A 19,685-nucleotide genomic window follows, 5' to 3' on the forward strand; every position below is an offset into this window, starting at 1 on the left:
CCTGAGCACTGCTAGGACTAATTCTTGAGTGGAGAGACAGAAAACCCCCCAAAAAGGTTTACCTAGAAACAGGCAGGGCAGGTGTTGAATAGTTTAGGATAAATTCTCAATTCTTATTTTCACGTATCATAAGAAAAACTACCCACTGTAAGAAGAAATTGTCCTACCAGATGTAGTTTCTATTTAGGGACCATACCTGGAAGTACTTGGGGATCAGAAAGGGTTTCATGTCTTGTACAGCATGTACTCAGTCCTTCAAGCTGTCACTAAGGCCCCAGAATGGACAATTTTAAGTTCAAGCAAATGTCAAGTTTGAACCTGGGCCTTCAAAAAACATGAGCCACAAAGTTAAATAACTAGTGTAAAAGGATGATTTCTCCTGCTAGATGGTTAGTCTGACACATTAACTACCTAGCTTAGATCTGGGCTCAGAGGGGAGTCACTCTAAGTCCAAGTTTCCTTGTACACAAAGTTAAGATAATAATAGTCTCAGTCCTTCCTGTGAAACACAAATTAATGATCATAATAAGTTATTCTCCTTTGCTCAGGAATTTGAGCAGAATGAATTAATCTCCTTCTAATGTATAGTGGTGCTTGGTAAAAGGCAAACTTTTACAATCGGGATGGCTAAATGACTGCAAGCAACTAACTGAGAGCTGAGATCTTGGACAGTTCTATTTCTTTCCATCCTGGAAAAGTGAACTGCTGCTTTCAAGTAGCACTGGTCTACTCTCTTATTCTGACCTATTGTTTTTATATGGATAGGAAGTAACTCCATTAGCTCTGCAGGTAATCTAGTGGAAGATGGTTACTACAAAGGCATCAAGCATAAACTGTAAGAGGGAAGCCCCAATATACAAAATGATAAAGTCTTTGAAGACTTTATATGAATTAAACATAATTAGTATATAGCGATAAATGAAAAACTAGATCGTATTATTCATATTTAAGGTTCCACTACAAAGTACATATTCTTACTTGAGTTCCGAGAGCTTTTCTTTTAATTCTTCTGAGGTAATTTCTTCAAGCAGGAAAAGCTTCGAAGTAAATGCATCAATATGTCCTAAAATAAAGCATCAACCAACCTCGTTAGAGATATTTTTTACAAAGTGAAATTAACCATAAAGGAACCTATATCACCTATACATTTAACTAAGTTTATTAATGCTGTATTTTATATGCTAAGTCAAATTATCTTAAATTGTTTTAAAAATAATGCATCATTCACATGGCTGGAACTTGAAAATACTGTGCTAAGTGAAACAAGTCAACTGAAGGAGCTCTTTCAGTTACTTATGTGAAATCACAGAGAACAAATCAGATTCAAGGAAACAATGAAACAAGTGGTTGCCAAGGACTGGGGTTGGGGGAAGAGGAATATATTGATAAAAGAGAAGTAAATGAGGTCAGGAAACTAGGTTATGGCTTCTAAGAGACCCTTACAGTGATCCCTTAGCACCACCACCAAACTAACTAAATAAATAAGAGACACAAACTGACTTAAAAACTGAACACAGAAGATCAGAGGAGCTATAGAACATGGTGACTATGGTTATAATATAGAATGAAGTATGAGAGTAAAATTTAAATATCTTAATAAAATTATAAAAATATGCAGAATGAACTAGATATGGCAGCTCCTTTTCACAATATCATGATATACAATTTTACTGAATGGTTGTCAATTATGTCTTCATAAGGTTGAGAATATATTTGAAGTTTTTATAGATGGTACCATGGATCGAACCCAGGGGTCTGAAAAACATGTGAGATACATAATCTACCACTGAGTTTATGATTACTTCGTAGGCAAAGGGATTACCAAAGGGTAATTTGGTCTGGGGGTGACTCCTGGCAACAGTCTGGTGGGCTGTTTAGACTAGAAACGTAGTGCTGGGATCTGCTAAAACCTAGTGGTACCTTGGGACCAACACTGTTGCACCCTGCTATGTGCTGGGGCTGGGCGAGTAGGCATATGCATGTTTGTGCATGTACATCAGGGATAGAACTCAAAGCATGCTTTCGAAGCCTCTGAACTATCTACCTGGGCACAAGTGGCCTATTTTCTTTTTTTTTTTTTTTTTTTGGTTTTTGGGCCACACCCGGTGACGCTCAGGGGTTACTCCTGGCTATGCGCTCAGAAGTCGCTCCTGGCTTGGGGGACCATATGGGACGCCGGGGGATCGAACCGCGGTCCGTCTCCTAGGCTAGCGCAGGTAAGGCAGGCACCTTACCTCGAGCGCCACCGCCCGGCTAAGTGGCCTATTTTCAATAAACGAAAACCCTAACATTTCCTATTACCAAAGCAAAAACTCAAACTCAGCTTCCTACAGGCTTTCTTACATGATTCTTTAATTTTCAAAACCAAACATCAAGAGGACACTTAGTTTAAAAATTATTGTGGAAGCAATACGGGCACTGCTGGATTCCAGAGAATAATCCCTCAGCCAAGCACACAAGTGGGGTAAGCCCAAGAGTGTGGCCTCCTGTACTGGCCAAAACACAAGGCCACAAGATAATCTCTTACCTATATAAACTTCCCTGAGACCTCCCTGGCAGTGGGGGAGACTGACAGTGACATAGGAAAGCAGGACCTTGAGACTACTTAAGGAACCATAGTAAAGCAGTGCAGAACCTCACCATAACTTTTGGATAAAGACTGGAATTCAGCAGACCCAATCACTACTAATCTCTGATATAAATTTTCTGAAGTGAAATTCGGAGTAGACATGTTTTAATAGTACTATGGATTGAACCCAGAGGTCTGAAACATGTGAGGTACATAATCTACCACTGAGTTTATGATCACTTTGTGGGCTTGTTCAACAAGCTCAAAGAAACAATAGAACAGATTGCCAATAAGACACAGAAGGACATGAGAACAGAAATGAGAAAACAACTAAAAATACTTAACAACATAAAAATACAAAAATTTATGGGAAGGCCTCACCCACAGAATGAAGCTGCTCAAGTATGAATCAGTGAGCTCAAAGATGAAGTACAGGGAAAAAAATGGATAAAAGCTTCAAAATAAATGGACAGAGGATAAAAAAAATTCTAAAAATAAATGAACAAACAACAGATCTTTAGGATAAATGCATCAAAAACAAGATAAGAAGCATTTGGGCCCCAGAAACCACCCCCTTAAAAAAAAAAACCTAGAAATTGAGCTCCCATATGACCTAGAAATACCGTTCCTGAGGATACCCTATAAACTCAAAAACACAATGCACAAAAGGTATCTGCAGTCCTATGCTTATTCCAGCACTATTCACAATAGCCAGAAACTAGAAACAATCCAATGTCTGAAAACAGGTGATAAAGAAACTGTGGTACATCTGCACAATGGAGTACTATGTAGCTGTTAGGAAAAATCAAGTCATGAAATATGCTTATACATGAATGACTATGGAGTGTTATGTTGAGCAAAATGAGTCCAAAGGAGAGAGTAGACATAGAATGATCACATTTATATGTGGGATAAAAAAAAGAGAGAGGGCCAGAGAAATAGCGCAGCGATAGGGTGTTTGCCTTGCACCCAGCCCATCCAGGACAGATGGAGTTCAAATCCTGACAACGCATATGATCCCCTGTGTCTGCCAGGAGTGCTTTCTGAGTACAGAGCCAGGAATAACCTGAGTGCAGCCAGATGTGACCCAAAAAGCCCAAACCAAACCAAATCAAACCAACAAAAACAAACGAGAGTATAAAAGACATGAGAGACAAAGTTCATAAAGGTCCATGATAGGAAGCTTGTAGAAATAGTGGGGGGATGCACTTAGAGCAGAGAGAGGACCACTATGACAATAATAATACGAAATTATCACTATGGACAAGAACTGGGTGCTGAAAGGAGGTAAAGTGATATGGATGATATTCCTTAAGTAACAGTATTGTAAAGCACAGTGCCTTAGAGGAATAATGGAGTGCCTGGGGAGAAAAAGTGAGAGAAGAGAAGAGAAAGGAGAGGATGGGGCAGAGAGAGAAGAAAAATGTCTGCCATAGAGGCAGGCATGAGGAACCACAGTGGAGAGAGTGTGAGGAAAATAGGAACACTGGTGGCAGGAAATGTGCACTGGTGAAAGAATGTGTGGGTGTTGGACATGGTATAACTGAAGCCAATCATGAACAACTTTGTAACTGTACCCCTTAGTGATTCAATTTAAAAACTTTATCAAAAGAGCAAAAACCATATCCCACGAATACAGGTACCATGTCTCTAATCGGTCAGCTCCATTAATTCAATCTATCCTTGAAAGAAAATTTACTATGAAAGATATGTAATCTACTTTGATCAAAAAAAAAAAAAGAAATGTAAACCAAGTCTTGAAGAATTATGAGTGCACAGACCATAAAGCTGAAAACTGCGAATGTTGGGAGGAGAGGCAGGTCAAGTCCCCACCCTGCTGCAGCCATTTGGGTGACAGCCAGCATTTGGGTGACATCTTGAGGATTTAATTTTTGAATGAGTGATAGCATTCCCCTTACCCACCCACCTTCTTGTACTTCCATCAGCAGGCCTGGCAGCCAAAACCATATCCCACAAAAGCCACAGTAGTGCTTGGAATTCCTGGACTGTGAGGACCCAACAACTACAATTTTTAAAATCCTGTCATCCCCAAAGAAGTAACAGAATAATCAACTAGCAACATGAGCTTACTAAGTCTTCAGACAACGACTTAATGACCTCATTTGAGATACAATAATTTTCAGAAATGTTCTTGTTGCTGTACTTTTTTTGTTCTTTCTTTTTAAAGTAATTTGTCCCCACTTACTTGGAAACAGATGTATTTTGATCAACTATTTCAACTATGTGATATATGGTCTTTAAATAAAGTAATTTATATAAAAATTTTATTAAACATAGTATGGGGGATTAGAAGAATCATAGAGTGGGTAAGGTGTTTGCCTTGCACATGGCCAACTTGGGTTGGATCCTTGGTACCCTATTTAGTGCCAGAGCCACTCAGGGATCACTCACTGAGTCAGAAGTAAGCCTAAATACAGCTAGCAAGGTAGGTATGCCCCCACCAAAAAATAAACCAAAGTAATATATAGTCTATACATCAAAGTCAGATGAAACCTATAGGGACACCCTGAAATGTTACAGGAGTGATGTACAGACAGTGCTGAATCAAAGTCTATCACTAAATCAACATAAAACCCAACCTAAAACTAAAGAGAATCACTCACTGATACGGAAAATCAGTGTTGCCTTTGTGGCTCCAGAGATTGAACCCCAGGCGTTTTATTATTTTCATGGTCAGTGTTTACATCTCAAGACTCATGACCTGGAAAGCAGACATGGACTGCTAGGACAATATGAACATGATTTAACAGTTAACTTCTTTTCATTTCTAGGCCTCTTTAATGTTACTGGCTTTGTATTTACAAAACAAGCTGAAAACATTTTTTCCAGATGGCTTTCTTCAAAGCCAACAAATTCAGTTTTCTACCTATCACATTACCTATTTCTTATGGTGACTTTTAGTTTTGTCTCTACATTTCTAACACTCATTAAACAGTAATGTTTTCAATAAAAGCACATTTTAATGGCTTAGCTGTTGCAGAAAGAGAATGAGTACAAGAAGATAACTGCAGGCATTTACTAGACAGACCTTTTTTGTAGACTCATACCATTTTAATGAAATCTCAAAACAAGTAAAGTCGGGTCAATTAAAAAAACTATATAGAAAACATCATACTAAGTGCATACTATGAGAACTTAACCTTTCTGTTTAATAATTCTCTCACCACTGGAGTATTTTAGTCTGAAGGTCTCAAATAAATTACAATGTGTCTGAGAGGTTTGCTCCTCAGTTTCTGGAGCACTTGAGCAAGAATTGGGATGAAGAGCTTGTGACCATTTACTTTTTCCAGGCCAGGAGACCTCATAGAACAATTCACAAATACCTTTTAGGCAGTCATAGTTGTTTTTATACAATTAAATTAAGTCTGTATATACGTGCATTCTTACATATGGACAAACCAAGAAAATCTTACTTTTCATGCACTGTGGAACTATACAATAGTCATAAGCAAAAACCATGCAAGCAAATCTAACAATTAGTGGAAAAAATTAAAACTATTCTATTACTTCTCAATTTGTGAAACATTATATTCTCCAATTATAAATGTACAGCAAAATAAAAACTATTTTGAAACTAAGTATCTTTAACATTCTGTAACTTACAATATTATCTTCCACTTCATCTTTTAGGCCACTGCTATTTTCTTCATTTATGTGATTAAGCTTACCTTCACTAAGTTACTTAAACAGCAGCAGTGTCAGTATTTCCACCCATCTCACCTCCAACATATCACTTTTTGTTTCTTTCCTGTGTTTTGATTTTTCTTCTTCTAATGGTCTACTTTAGGAAAGAGTCATGAACATACCATTGAAAAATAAGTAGAAAACATAACTGCATTTTCTATTTTTTTGGGTGGGGTTGGGACACACCCAATGACACTCAGGGGTTACTCCTGGCTATGCCAGAAATCACTCCTGGCTTGGGTGACCATATGGGACACTGGGGATTGAACCCAAGTCCATTCTGGGTCATCCGCATGCAAGGCAAATGCCCTACCACTGTACCCGGCCCCTGTACTCTTTACTTTATGTGTGAGTTCTGTAAGCATCAAAGAAGGAAGCATCTAGTAACCAATCACTGTAGACTTTGGGTAAAGTGGTATGGTTACTGGTCATGATGTGCATGATGTACTAAGCCAGTGATCTATGAATTGAAGAGTGAGAAATAAAGCAATTTCTCATATTTCACACAATTTCATAAGTGAAATCATATTTATATCACAAACTTCAAAGCAAGAACTGTGGATATATACAGAATTAGATATATTCATATATACATATTATACACACATATATGTATAATATAAAAACTAGGTTTCTGATGCTATTTCAACTCCTGACTTGGTTTCCTTTAGATTTCTGGGCCATATCAGGTGGTAAATAAGAGGATTATGGGATCAAACCAGACTCCTGGCATGCAAAACTTGTGTTCTGAGAAGAGCTTACCTACAGTTCCTTGAAATCCTGGCATCATGGGTCTGAGCAGAGAAATTGACAAAGCAATGCTTAACTGTAAAGAATTGGAGGGGAGCAATGCTTGAGATAAACAGAAAACCATGGCATGTGAGTCACTGAGCAAGAGAACATAGAGCCTTGACAATGTTTGGGCTAAGATTTTAAGATCTCAAGAGCAGGGAACTAGGTTGAAGTTTTGGGATACATGCGTGACAAGCAAAGTGCCCAGTTTTGGTCCCAACACCACAAAGTCATGCACGGAGCACAGGGAACAGGGCACTACTATGCAGAGTGCTAGCCATCCCCATTCACTTTCTCTACTTGTCCTAATTAAAACCTGCAGAAACAAACTATGCAGAAACTAAAAGCCACTAATATTACTAATAACAAGCCGATAAACTGGATCAACATTAAAGGTCATTCATATGCAAAAGATTAAGCCATCATCTGCTAGAGTGCAATGTAAAAGACAAAGAGGACACTTTCCATATTACAGTTAAATACTCAATACCCAAGCAAGAGTGCCTGACACTTGCCAAACAATATATTTCATAAGGATAATATTCATCTTTTAATTAATTTCTTTTCTTTTTCATTTTGATTTTGGGCTATACCTACCAATGCTTAGGGGATAACCATACAAGTTGCCAAGGACAGAACTCAGGTCACTGCATGTAAGTCACAGTACTATTGAGTCTGGCCCCAATGTTCAATTTTTATAATAAAAATTTTCAAAAGTAGTATTTTCTTTCTGTATCCCAATAATTTGTCACACACATATTCAGTAAAAATAATCCATAGTGGGGGGCTGAAGAGATAGCATGGAGGTAGGGCATTTGCAAGGATGGTGGTTCAAATCCCGGCATCCCATATGGTCCCCTAAGCCTGCCAGGAGTGATTTCTGAGCTTATAGCCAGGAGTAACCCCTGAGCACTGCCAGGTGTGACCCAAAAACCAAAAACCAAAAACCAAAAAAAAAAAAACAAAAACAAAAAAAACCCTCCAAACTATAGTGGTTGATCTTTTTATAGCACTTTTCTTTTTCTGGACTTCTACTGTTTCTTCAAATATTATCAAAGCCAACATGCTTCTTTCATTCTAAAAATGTAAGTACCTTTAAGCATCAGATCTTGTTTTAGGTGCTTGAGATATATCAGAGAATAAAGGCATAAAAGATGTTTAATAAATACCATTAGGAATGAAATCCTATCATGTGTCAACTGCAACCAGAAAAGGTAGTTGGGGAAAGGGTAAAGGAGCTAACAATCAGATGAAGAAATCCAGAGCTCTCAGCATGGCCACTTATCAACACCTATCAACCAAGAAGTTAAAAATTGGAACAAACAGAGCAATTGTAATTCAGGATAACAACAATGAGATGAACACTTCAGCTTTGCTTTAGAGGGACCCCTGGGTTTGGTGAGTCTTGAACGACACAGGGATTTCTTTTACAGTTGTGATCATAGGTATGATCCATTACAACAAATGGAGACAGAACAAAAATCAGTAAAAAGAAAAGTGTGGGTTGGAACCCATAGGAAGGCAGCTGTTAAGTTTCAGGAGTCTTCTAGTAAGACTGTTAGAGTGATTTAAAAAAGCTTTAGACATAGGCAGCAATTATTGCTATTGAACATTGTGAAGTATGTACTGTCATTGAATTATACATTAAACAATGGCCACATTGCTAAGAATCATGCATATTTCCAACAATTAAAAATTTATGAGTCCTTTCTCTCTTTATAGATACAAAGTCAGATATTTAAGGAGTAAAAGAACCTCAAAAAGAATATTTATCAAGAAAATTTAACCAAGGCTTCAGGAGAAAAGGCTTGCTGAGAGGCAGTAGGTAGGCTCTGAGAGAAGCCAAATTTCACCATTGGGAGCAAATTGTTGAAAATCAGAAAAAAGATAGAATTTTAAGTCTGAAAAAAAGACAACCAACCAAATTTTCATGTATACATACTTAAAAGGTATGTATTTATACTACACCTGATTCCCTCCAACATATAAATGACACAGATTGAGTATGACACTTCCTTCGTATTTTTAGTACTCACAGCATAGTAGTATGGAGCATAGCAAATTTGATGGGAAAGCTGTGTAGAAGTGTGCTGAGCTCAATGTGAGTAGACAGTAACACAGAAGGTTCAACCAATACCAATCAGCTCATAAATTCTGACAATGACTTTAACACCATTGGGATATATAACAATGACCACAAACTGACTTTTATTAATGTATTTTCTGGTAATTACATTTTCTACTTTTTTGCAACAAGTAATTTAAGTAAATTTGTTTCTGACTGCTAAGGGGGCATATATGGGTGGAGGGAATTGGGGACATTGGTGGTGGAACTAGCGTTGGAAGATTGAATGCCTGAAAGAACTGTATTATTAATAATACACGGTAAGTCACAGAGTTTAAAAATAATAAACCATAAGAAAAGAATTATATATCTATAAATATAGTACACTATATATTTATAGATTTAATAGGGGATGAAAAGCAGCTTAAGGTCCCTATTCATAGCCCTGGATTTCTTCACCTGATTTCTGATTCTCCATTCAGATGTTCTTTCATATATTCACATGTTCTTTGATATAACTCAACATTTCACTCATTTAGTACATAAACAAAAAAAGAAATAAAACCAATACATTTCAGACTAAAGAGGATGCCAATGGTCAGCAGCCAAGCAAGAACTCAGCATACAACAGGGGACAAATCTAGACACGAGTGATGAAACTGCTGTTGGAATTATGAGCACGAGAAACCATTATTATTATTATATTAATATTATAGTGTTATTATATTGTTATGTATTGATATATTGTGTATATATTATATAACATGTTATTATATACGAATAATGTATTATATTACATATTATTATATATTATATATACAATTGTGTATATATACAATATATATTGTTATATGCTGTATATAATGTTATAATTAACATTATAAACCATAGAATCTTAATCAATTAAAAAATACAAAAAGAAAAATTCCAATCCATTTGCCATTAATGGCAGAAGCTGAAATTCCCTTACTCTAAAACTGTTACGTGCAAAGGGTCAACAATATTTAAGAAAGCATTAAAGAGGCCCGAGTGATAGCACAGCAGGTAGGGCATTTTTCAAATGGCCGACCAGCATCCCATATGGTCCCATATGGTTCTCTCCAGCCCAGCCTACCAGGAGTGATTTCTGAGCCAGGAGTAACCTCCACAGACCTGGGTGTGGCCCCCAAACTAAAAGAAACTCCTGAAGAAAAATGAGATTTATTTTATCCAACAGTAAACATTTCAAAATATTGGTATGATTTTAAGACAGTGTTGATTGTATAGCTAGCGATTATTCTGGCTAGAACAACAAAGATAGGCGCTACATCAAAAAGAAATAGACAATCCAAAACCTAGTTCACAAATATTTATAAAACTAAGAAAAGGTGGTCTTTTCAACAAATGGTGCTCAACATAGAAAATATGCTTCAAATTCTAAAAATACAATAAAATATAAATTAAAAATAAATTAATATATATTTAAAAATAAACAACATTGTAGAAAAAAGTGGTTACTCTGGAGAATAAAGTACTGAATGTAGTTGGTATCTAGCACCAGGCACAGAGACAGGCTAAGGGTAGAAGGGAAATTATTGTCATTAGAGGAGGGAAAAGAACATTGGTGTTGTAATATTGTATATTTGAAACTCGACTATAAATAACTTTGTAATTCAGAGTAATTCAAATTTTAAAAAGCTAGAATATATATAGATATAAAATACTAGTGAAGAAAAATTCACTCTAGTGGGAGGTCTGAGGCTGAAACCAGATGTAACTCAAGTATGAATCAATTTGTAAATCACAATGTTATAATAATAAAAATAATTTTTTAATGTAATAAGGCTTCTAAAAAAAAGACATGAGAGAGTATCGACATACCCAGGCTTCAGGAATTATTTCAGTTAGACAAGCAAAACACTGCACATTAGAGAAATAATGATAAGCTGACCTAAATTAAGAGGCTCCAGCAGGGCTGGTGAGGTGGCGTTAGAGGTAAGGTGTCCTTGCAAACGCTAGCCAAGGAAGGACCACAGTTCGATCCGCCAGTGTCCCATATGATCCCCTCCCCAAGCCAGGGGCAATTTCTGAGTGCTTAGGCAGGAGTAACCCCAGAGCATCAAACGGGTGTGGCCCGAAAAACCAAAAGAAAAAAAGAGACCAGCAAGAAACCGAAAAGCAAGACATTAAGTTGGAGAAAAAAAAAATACTTGCGCGAGGACTTCAAGGGAAATCTCTCCTGTGCCTGTCTGTGTTTCTTGAGTAGTTGAAGGTCTCCTCAGAGGCCTAGGGAGCACACCCCCAAAAAACTGCATTCTGAAGCTGCCCAGTGAGTGAGTGAGTAAAGTCTGGCTGTGGGGGTCGCCAACCAATAAGCAGAGCTCTCCGGCCTGCAGAGGTTTCGCCCTGCTGTGCCTTTGATCACTCTGAGGACTTCAAGGGAAATCTCTCCTATGCCTATATTTCTTGAATAGCTGAAGGTCTCCTATGAGGCCTAGGGAGCGCACCCCCAAAAAACTGTCAACTAGAGGCAGCAAAAGAGCGTGGCCTCTCTGCTTCGCTTTGTGGCCACACACTCTTTCTAATCAATGAACCCCACCACAACACGAAGGAAAAAACAACACTACAAGCGTGACAATGGGGAAACCTCGCAGGCAAACACCATGCACAGAGAATGAAGACGATAGCTCGGATGACCTAAAAAATTCCAACCATCTGATTAACCTCTCGAATAAGGAATTTAAAATAGAAATATGGAAGATGTTTGTAGAACTCAAAGAAAGCATAGATCAATCTGAACAGAACACAAAGACAGAAATCAGAAAACTCCAAACTGAAATAACAGATCTGAAAAACACGGTAGCTCAACTGAAAACCTCAGTGGATGGCCTCACCAGCTGAGGAGAGAATCAGAGTACGGAAGATGAGATGCAGAAAAACACAACACAGCAGAAGAAATTGGAAAAGAACCTTATGATAAATGATTAGGCAATGGAAAAAGTACTCAAGGAATGTGAACAGATGGAAATAGAAGTCTTTGATAAACTCAAAAGAAACAACATAAGAATCATTGGAGTCCCAGAGACCCAGTCAGGAGATCTCCAGGAAGAATCAACTGTCAAAGACATCATCAAAGAGATACTCCACGTGTTAAAGACTACATGTAATCAAATCCTGCATGCCCGAAGAGTACCAGCTAAAAAAGACCCAAAGAAAAACACCCCAAGACACATCCTTGTTACAATGACAAATTCCACAAATAGAGATAGAATACTGAAAGCAGCAAGATCAAAAAGGGAAATTACATTCAAAGGAGCATCCCTAAGACTTACAGCAGACATGACACAAGAAACTCTCAAGGCCAGAACACAGTGGGATATCATGACAAGACTGAATGAAATGAATGCCTCACTGAGAATACTGCACCCAGTCCGACTCACGTTCAGGTTTGAAGGAAGGATACATAGCTTTATAGATAAACAACAGCTCAGAAACTTCAAAGATGAAAAACCAGCCTTAAAGGAAAAATTGGCAGGTCTACTTTAAGACAAAAGAGACCAACAAACACAGCTAAACAAACATCTACAAAGATGACATTAAATCCTATGACAATCATCTCCCTCAATGTCAATGGACTAAATTCATCAATTAAAAGACACAGAGTGGCAAAATGGGTCAAAAAGATGAATCCAAACTTCTGCTGCCTACAAGAAACACATCTGAATAGTCAGAACAAACATAGACTCAAAATCAAAGGCTGGAGGAAAATCATCCAAGAAAACAACACCCTTAAAAAAGCTGGGGTGGCCATATTAATAGCTGATGACACCAACTTTATACTCAGAAAAGTGGTAAGGGACAAAGATGGGCACTATGTACTAATCAAGGGATGTGTGCAACAGGAAGAAATCAGACTATTAAACATATATGCACCCAATGAGAGACCAGCAAATTATCTAATACAATTACTGACAAATCTGAAAGAAGACATCAATAATAACACAATAATTGTGGGAGACCTCAACACGGATTTATCAACACTTGATAGGTCAACCAGACTGAAACCCAACAAAAACATACTAGCCCTGAAAAGAGTAATGGAAGAAAGAGGACTAGTAGATATATATAGGACACTCCATCCCAAAAAACCGGGATATACATTCTTCTCCAATGTACATGGGTCATTCTCCAGGATAGACTACATGCTGACACATAAAACACCTCCATAAAATCAAGAGGATAGAAATCTTGCAGGCTACCTTTGCTGACCACAAGGCTCTGAAATTAGATGTGAACTACAAAAGCACAGAAAAGAAAAACTTTAACAATAGGAAATTAAACACCTTGCTACTGAACAACCAGTGGGTCCGAGATGAAATCAAAGAGAAAATCAAAACTTTCCTGGAAACAAATGATAATGAAGATACAAACTGCCAGAATCTATGGGACACAGCAAAAGCGGTCCTGAGAGGAAAATTTATAGCTCTACAAGCACACATCAGGAAGAAAGAAGGGGCATACCTGAATAACTTAATGACGCAGCTCATAAAATTAGATGACCAAAAAAAGGAACCAAAAATAGGAAGACAGAAAGAAATAACAAAGCTGAAAGCAGAAATCAATGAAGTGGAAACCCAATAAGCAATCCGAAAGATCAACGAAAGCAGAAGTTGGTTCTTTGAAAAAATAAACAAGATTGATAGACCACTGGCAAAACTCACAAAGAAAGAGAGAGAAACCTGATAACCCATATTAAAAATGAAAAGGGAGAGAGAGCACGACAGATATTGCAGAGATCCAAAGGGTAATCAGAGACTACTTTGAGAAACTTTATGCTACTAAACATGAGAACCTAGAAGAAATGGAAAAATTCTTGGACACTTATACCCTTCCACAGTTAAGTAAGGAGGATGTAGCATATCTAAACACCCCCTATAACTATTGAGGAAATTGAAACTGTAATCAAACATCTGCCCAAAAAGAAAAGCCCAGGCCCAGATGGATTTACTAATGAATTCTTTCAAATCTTTCAAGAGGAGCTATTACCAATCCTAACCAGGCTCTTCCATGAAATTGAAAAAATGGGAACACTCCCAAACAGCTTTTATGAAGCCAACATCACCTTAATACCAAAACCAGACAGAGATGCTGCCAAAAAAGAAAATTACAGACCAATATCCCTGATGAATGCAGATGCAAAGATCTTCAACAAAAAAATACTTGTGCACTTAAGATCAACAAAGATCCAAAAGAAAAATGGGAAAGGGCTTGAATACACAATTTACACAACTGATCACAAGACTATTAACCACATGAAAGAGTCCAATCTCATAACAAAGAGAACAAATTAAAATCAGATGTTATCCACAAACTGGTAAGGCCAACTACTGGCAATGATGCAGAGAGATGGCACATTTTTGTACCAAGAAATAAAATAACAATATGCAAAGTATGTTCACCCTTACACTATCTTTCCTGACCCTCAAGCTGACACTTGCTTTCTGCTTACTATCCTATTATCAGAAAGTAATTATAATAAAAACACATATAATAGTCCATTCTCTTCTAATGTAAAGTTTTTAAAAGTAATATAACATTTAAGAAAATGTCCCCAAACCAATGCTACTAAAATAGGATTTCAAATGTGTTATACCTACCCTCGGAAAAAAAAAAATCAGAAACCAAACAAACCCCCCCCCCCCAAATAACCCCATCACCCACCATTCAACATATTTCTTAGATGTAGGCAAAGAAACCAAACACACCATCTCAATCAAATTAAAATCAAAGTGTGTCAGATGCATTGTGGCAACTCTTAGAGACAATGGGAGCTGCCTGAAGAAATGAATTTGCTATAGGACAGGAGTGAGAGGAATGGTACTTTGGAGTGAAGGTACGGGACTTTCTGGTGTAATAACACAGAATGCCTGAATTACTATTTTTGTCTGTTTGTTTTGGGTCCTATGTGGAGGTGCTCAGGGTTTACTACTGACTCTACACTCAAAGATCACCTCCTGCAGGGTTTGAGAATCATATAGGGTTCCAGGTATCAAACCTAAGGTCAGTCATGTGCAAAGCAAGTGCCCTACCTTCCATACTTATCAATCTGACTCTCCTTGCCTGAATTACTATTATCAAAATTTCAAAAATGGAAAACAAGTCATCAAGACTCCAAACCTCAAAATATAAAGTTGAACAGTCATTCATGTACAATTGAACTGAGAGAGAGCGATGGAAATTTGAAACCTTGATATTATAAGCCCCAGTCTACTACTGAACTCTAGAGTAGGGATGGTGTTTAAAAGCAGAATAAATGTTCACACTACCAGAAAATTAAAAAAGTATACTGGATAAGGGGCCAGAGAATAAAGGACAAGGCTTTGCATGTAGCCAATCAAGGTTCATTCCCTGAATACTGACATGACTGTACCAAAATCCAACTATCCCCACCAAAAACCACACAAAACAAAAACAAACAAAAAACCCAAAACCCAAAGTATAAAAAAATGAAATTATTCACAATCATACTTAAAAGCACATACAAAAAAATTAAATGGATAATATAGTTACATTCTTGTTTGACTCACCAATGTAAAAAGAACAGTTTGAATGCAGTAAACTTTCAGTCCATAAGCGACAGAGTTCACCTTCTGTCAGAGTTTCAACTCCATAACAAGCTTGATACTCCACTTTTGGTAGTACATAAACAGGAAATTGCTGCAATAGAAGGTTATGCCTTTTTAAAGCTCAATTTACTGTTAATAGCAAATACATTTGCCCAGATAGCTCTGCCACTTTGAAAACGATTTCAGGACATCTTATTTCATCCTCTCAAATATGGTAGAATTCAGGCAAAAACAATGGGTCTCATGGATAGAAGAATCCTTAGTGTGTACAAGAGGTGAATGGATTAAGAGATCCTGAATCAACCAACCACCTTTCCACCCCACACCGAAAATCTATATACCCATCACCAATCCTAAACACACAATCTATTTGTTAGGGAATGTGATTCATATCAAATTCTGGCGGAAGGTAATGTACGATACCTAATTGCCCAGAATTCCAAAGCTTAATACAGGGAAGTAATGAATGACACATATATTAGTAAAGTGAAATAATTATATATTGTAAAGTAAAATAACAGTATTTTTGAATAGTTAACTACTTTCATACAAGGCTACCACTATATATTTGAAAATACTTCATTAAAATTTTCAGAATTCATGATTTTCAAAGTTGTGTAATGATTAGGAAGCTTTGTTGTTATTTGGGGGCACACCTGAAGTGCTTCGGGAATGCTGTAGTGTTAAGAATGAAACCCTGCCTTCCTCATGCAAAGCTTATGCTCAATCCACTGAGTTCTTCAGCTCATAAAGATGGAGGTGATGAAATTTCAAATGTGCACATGAATAAAATAGTTATCTTCTTAAAATGAAAACTCTTGAGTAAAGATCGGGTTTTATATTTTGAAGAAATTGGTATTCCTGGATTCAAACTTAAAGTATAAGACCCTATAGAGAGTCATATCTAATTAAAAGAAATCAAGTGTAATTAGAATAATTTTATTGCTGAATATATTTAATTGTATAATATTTCTTTAAAAATATATCATTTGCATTTGACTTATGAGCAAATAAAAGCAAGGAATAAAGAAATGGCTCCTAAAAGAAATAGACTCAATAGTCTGAAAAAGAAAATAGACTCAATAGATTCAAGGACACAAAAGGAATTTATAGTTCATGAAAAGATAACTAGTGAAAACGGGCTTTCCTGGCTTGGAGGACTGGTCCATGAGAGGAAGCTTACCACAAAGAGCAGGGGAGCAGGATGCAATTAAGACAAAAAAATAGTTCAAAATGACTACACCTTGGACAAGAAGTCAGTGCTAAAAGGAAAAAGGAGGTATAGGGGATGGGAGAGACAGAGAGAGAGCAAGAGAAAATGAGATGGAGAGAGAAGAAAATTGTCTGTCACATAGGCAGGCTGGGGACTGGGACAGGAGGAAAATTGGGGACATTGATGGCAGGAAATGAACAAGGTGAAGGGATGGGTGTTGGAACATTGTATGAATCTCAGCCATCAACAACTTAACTCAATCTTATGATGATTCAATAATAATAATAATAATAATAATAATAATAATAATAATAATAATAATAATAATAATAAAAAGACAGTTTGAATGGCTTTAAAAGAAAGACCCTCTCATTTTTAACAGTGAATAATTATTTTTAAGTTTCTTGTGCTTTAGATTACACCTGGTAGTACCTAGGCATACTGCTGGCTTAGCATTTCTGGTGAAACTCAAAGGAAATACTGGTTCCCAGTGATCGAACATAGGTCGGTGGCAAGCAAGGCAAACTCATGCCATTTCTCTGGTACAAGATATTTCTAAGTTTTCCAAAATTAAAATGTCATTTCTGAGAAATTATTTGGGAGGATTCTCCTTGATAGTTTTACTATATATATATATATATATATATATATATATATATATATATATATATATATATATATATATATATAGTAAAACTGAATTCTGAATCTGACTTTTACTTCTCTATGTATTCTAATGCCATCTCCAATAATGTAGAGGAAAGAAGTATATATGCCCTCCTTTTCCTAACTCTCCATACGCTTTTGTTTTTAATTTTGATTTTGATCATAGTGGCTTACATATCTTTCACATTAGTATTTTAGGTACATATTAACATTGAATCAGGGGAATACCCACCACCAAATTTGTTCTTCCCCCTTCCCCTTTCCCTTTCTGCAACCCATATCCCTTACCATCACCCCCCAGGCTACTAGAATAGGTGGTCCCCTCTTTGTCTAGCTTACTATCAGTGATCATACATCTGTTTGGTCCTGGTGCCCTCCCTTGTTTCTCCCTCTATTTGAGGGGCTAACCTAGATAAATCGAGTTATGTGGTTTTGTTTGAGGGAAAGAAAGGCAATAGAATGGGGTAAAGATTAAGCAAAATAAATAAATAAATAAATAAATAAATAAATAAATAAATAAATAAATAAATAAATTAAACAAAATATGCTGAAAATGGGCGGAGTCCTTCTAGTGGCTATCAGCCTAAGTTTGAGAGAGGACATGAAAAAGGTAATTGAAACACCATAACAATACAAAAATAAATGTCAAATTAAATATCCAGTGAGCCCTACAGCAATAAAGAGAAGCACCACAAACAATAGTCTTGGTTCTGAATTCAAATCATGCCAGAGTGCAAAAAGAAAGAGAAGATAAAATAATATAAAATAAAAAAGGAAACATCAACTTCAATATCTATACCAAAATAAAGACGTCAAAAAAACAATCAATCAATCAATATGTGGAAAAATGATTATTTTGTGCACCCCTTTTTTTCTTTTCCCCCCTGTATAGGCACGGTAATTATTGGGGATATTATAGAGGGAATTCCCTTGGCCTAGGAGATACAGGGTTTCTCCATCCCTGAAGTATACAGTTTTGGGATTAACTATAGACTCCTTGCATGATCATTTACTCTCCCCTCGGTGCTTTTGTGGTGTACTCCATACGCTTTTATTTATTCGATACCTATTGTGTTTCTGTAGCATAAAACATTTAGAAAAAACAGGGAGAAATAGAACATTATTTCTAGGAGGCATATAAATTATTAATATATATAAGCTATGCAGGCTAAACTATAAATTATGAAACTATTACATAAACTATTATTTATAGTAATATACTTTATATTAAACAAATTTTCTTTTTGGATTTTGGGCCACACCCAGTGGCACTCAGGAGTCACTCTTGGCTCAGCACTCAGAAATCACTCCCAGTAGACTCGGGGGCCATATGGGATGCCAGGAATTGAACCCTGGTTGGTTTCAACCAAATGTTCTATCCATTGTGCTGTTGCTCTGGCCCCCCCCCCTTTTTTTTTATAATCACAAGTCTTTTACAGTTGTATTTTAGATATTTAGTGACAGTGAATTGGGCCATTCCCATCACCAGTGTTGACCTCCTCTGCCATAGTTCTCTGTATGCATCTCAAACTCCATCCTTAGCCCCTAGACCATGAGTGTAACAAGTCCATTTTATGTTTAGCTTGTTATAGTTTGAATCTCTTGTTTCTGTTGTCATTGACGTTGGCTTGGGTATTTAGATCTGACCTCCTTATTTTCCCCCCACTCAATGTTCCTTAGACCACTTGGCCCCTAGGCTCCATCCACTTTTTCCTTTTCTCAATTTGTAAAAAGACATAGAAATATGAGACAGAACAAAGTGATTCAAATTCTATGGAAAACCAAGAGCCCCTATCTAGAATATAGGTAAAATTAAAAGAAGAGAGAAAGGGGGGGGGGGCAGGCTTTGCTTTTTTTTTTTGCATAGGCACATCAAACATTGGGGAAATTAGAAAGAAAATTCCATTGGCCTAAGAGATACAGTATACCTCTACCCATGAAGCATACTGTCAAAAGACTAACTACAGGCTCTGGGCATGTTGGTTATCCAGCCTCAATGTCTTTCTTTATGGTCCCAGAAAAATTCTGCTCAGTAGCAGTTGACAAAGTCAGTCTACTATAGTGATAGAT

General features: G+C 36.9%; 1 protein-coding gene across 1 annotated transcript in view; it reads right to left on the reverse strand.

Annotated features, from left to right (window-relative positions):
- ICE2 (interactor of little elongation complex ELL subunit 2) overlaps positions 1-19,685 on the reverse strand; it is a 62,027-nt gene that overhangs the window by 7,774 nt on the left and 34,568 nt on the right. The window contains exons 12-13 of the mRNA XM_049773630.1: positions 15,698-15,827; positions 979-1,063 (exon numbers count right to left, since the gene is read on the reverse strand). Of these exons, the coding sequence (XP_049629587.1) occupies positions 979-1,063; positions 15,698-15,827 (215 nt within the window). The remainder of the gene's footprint in view (positions 1-978; positions 1,064-15,697; positions 15,828-19,685) is intronic.

This window comes from Suncus etruscus, chromosome 5 (assembly GCF_024139225.1).
Source record: "Suncus etruscus isolate mSunEtr1 chromosome 5, mSunEtr1.pri.cur, whole genome shotgun sequence".
Classification (NCBI taxonomy): Eukaryota; Metazoa; Chordata; class Mammalia; order Eulipotyphla; family Soricidae; genus Suncus; species Suncus etruscus.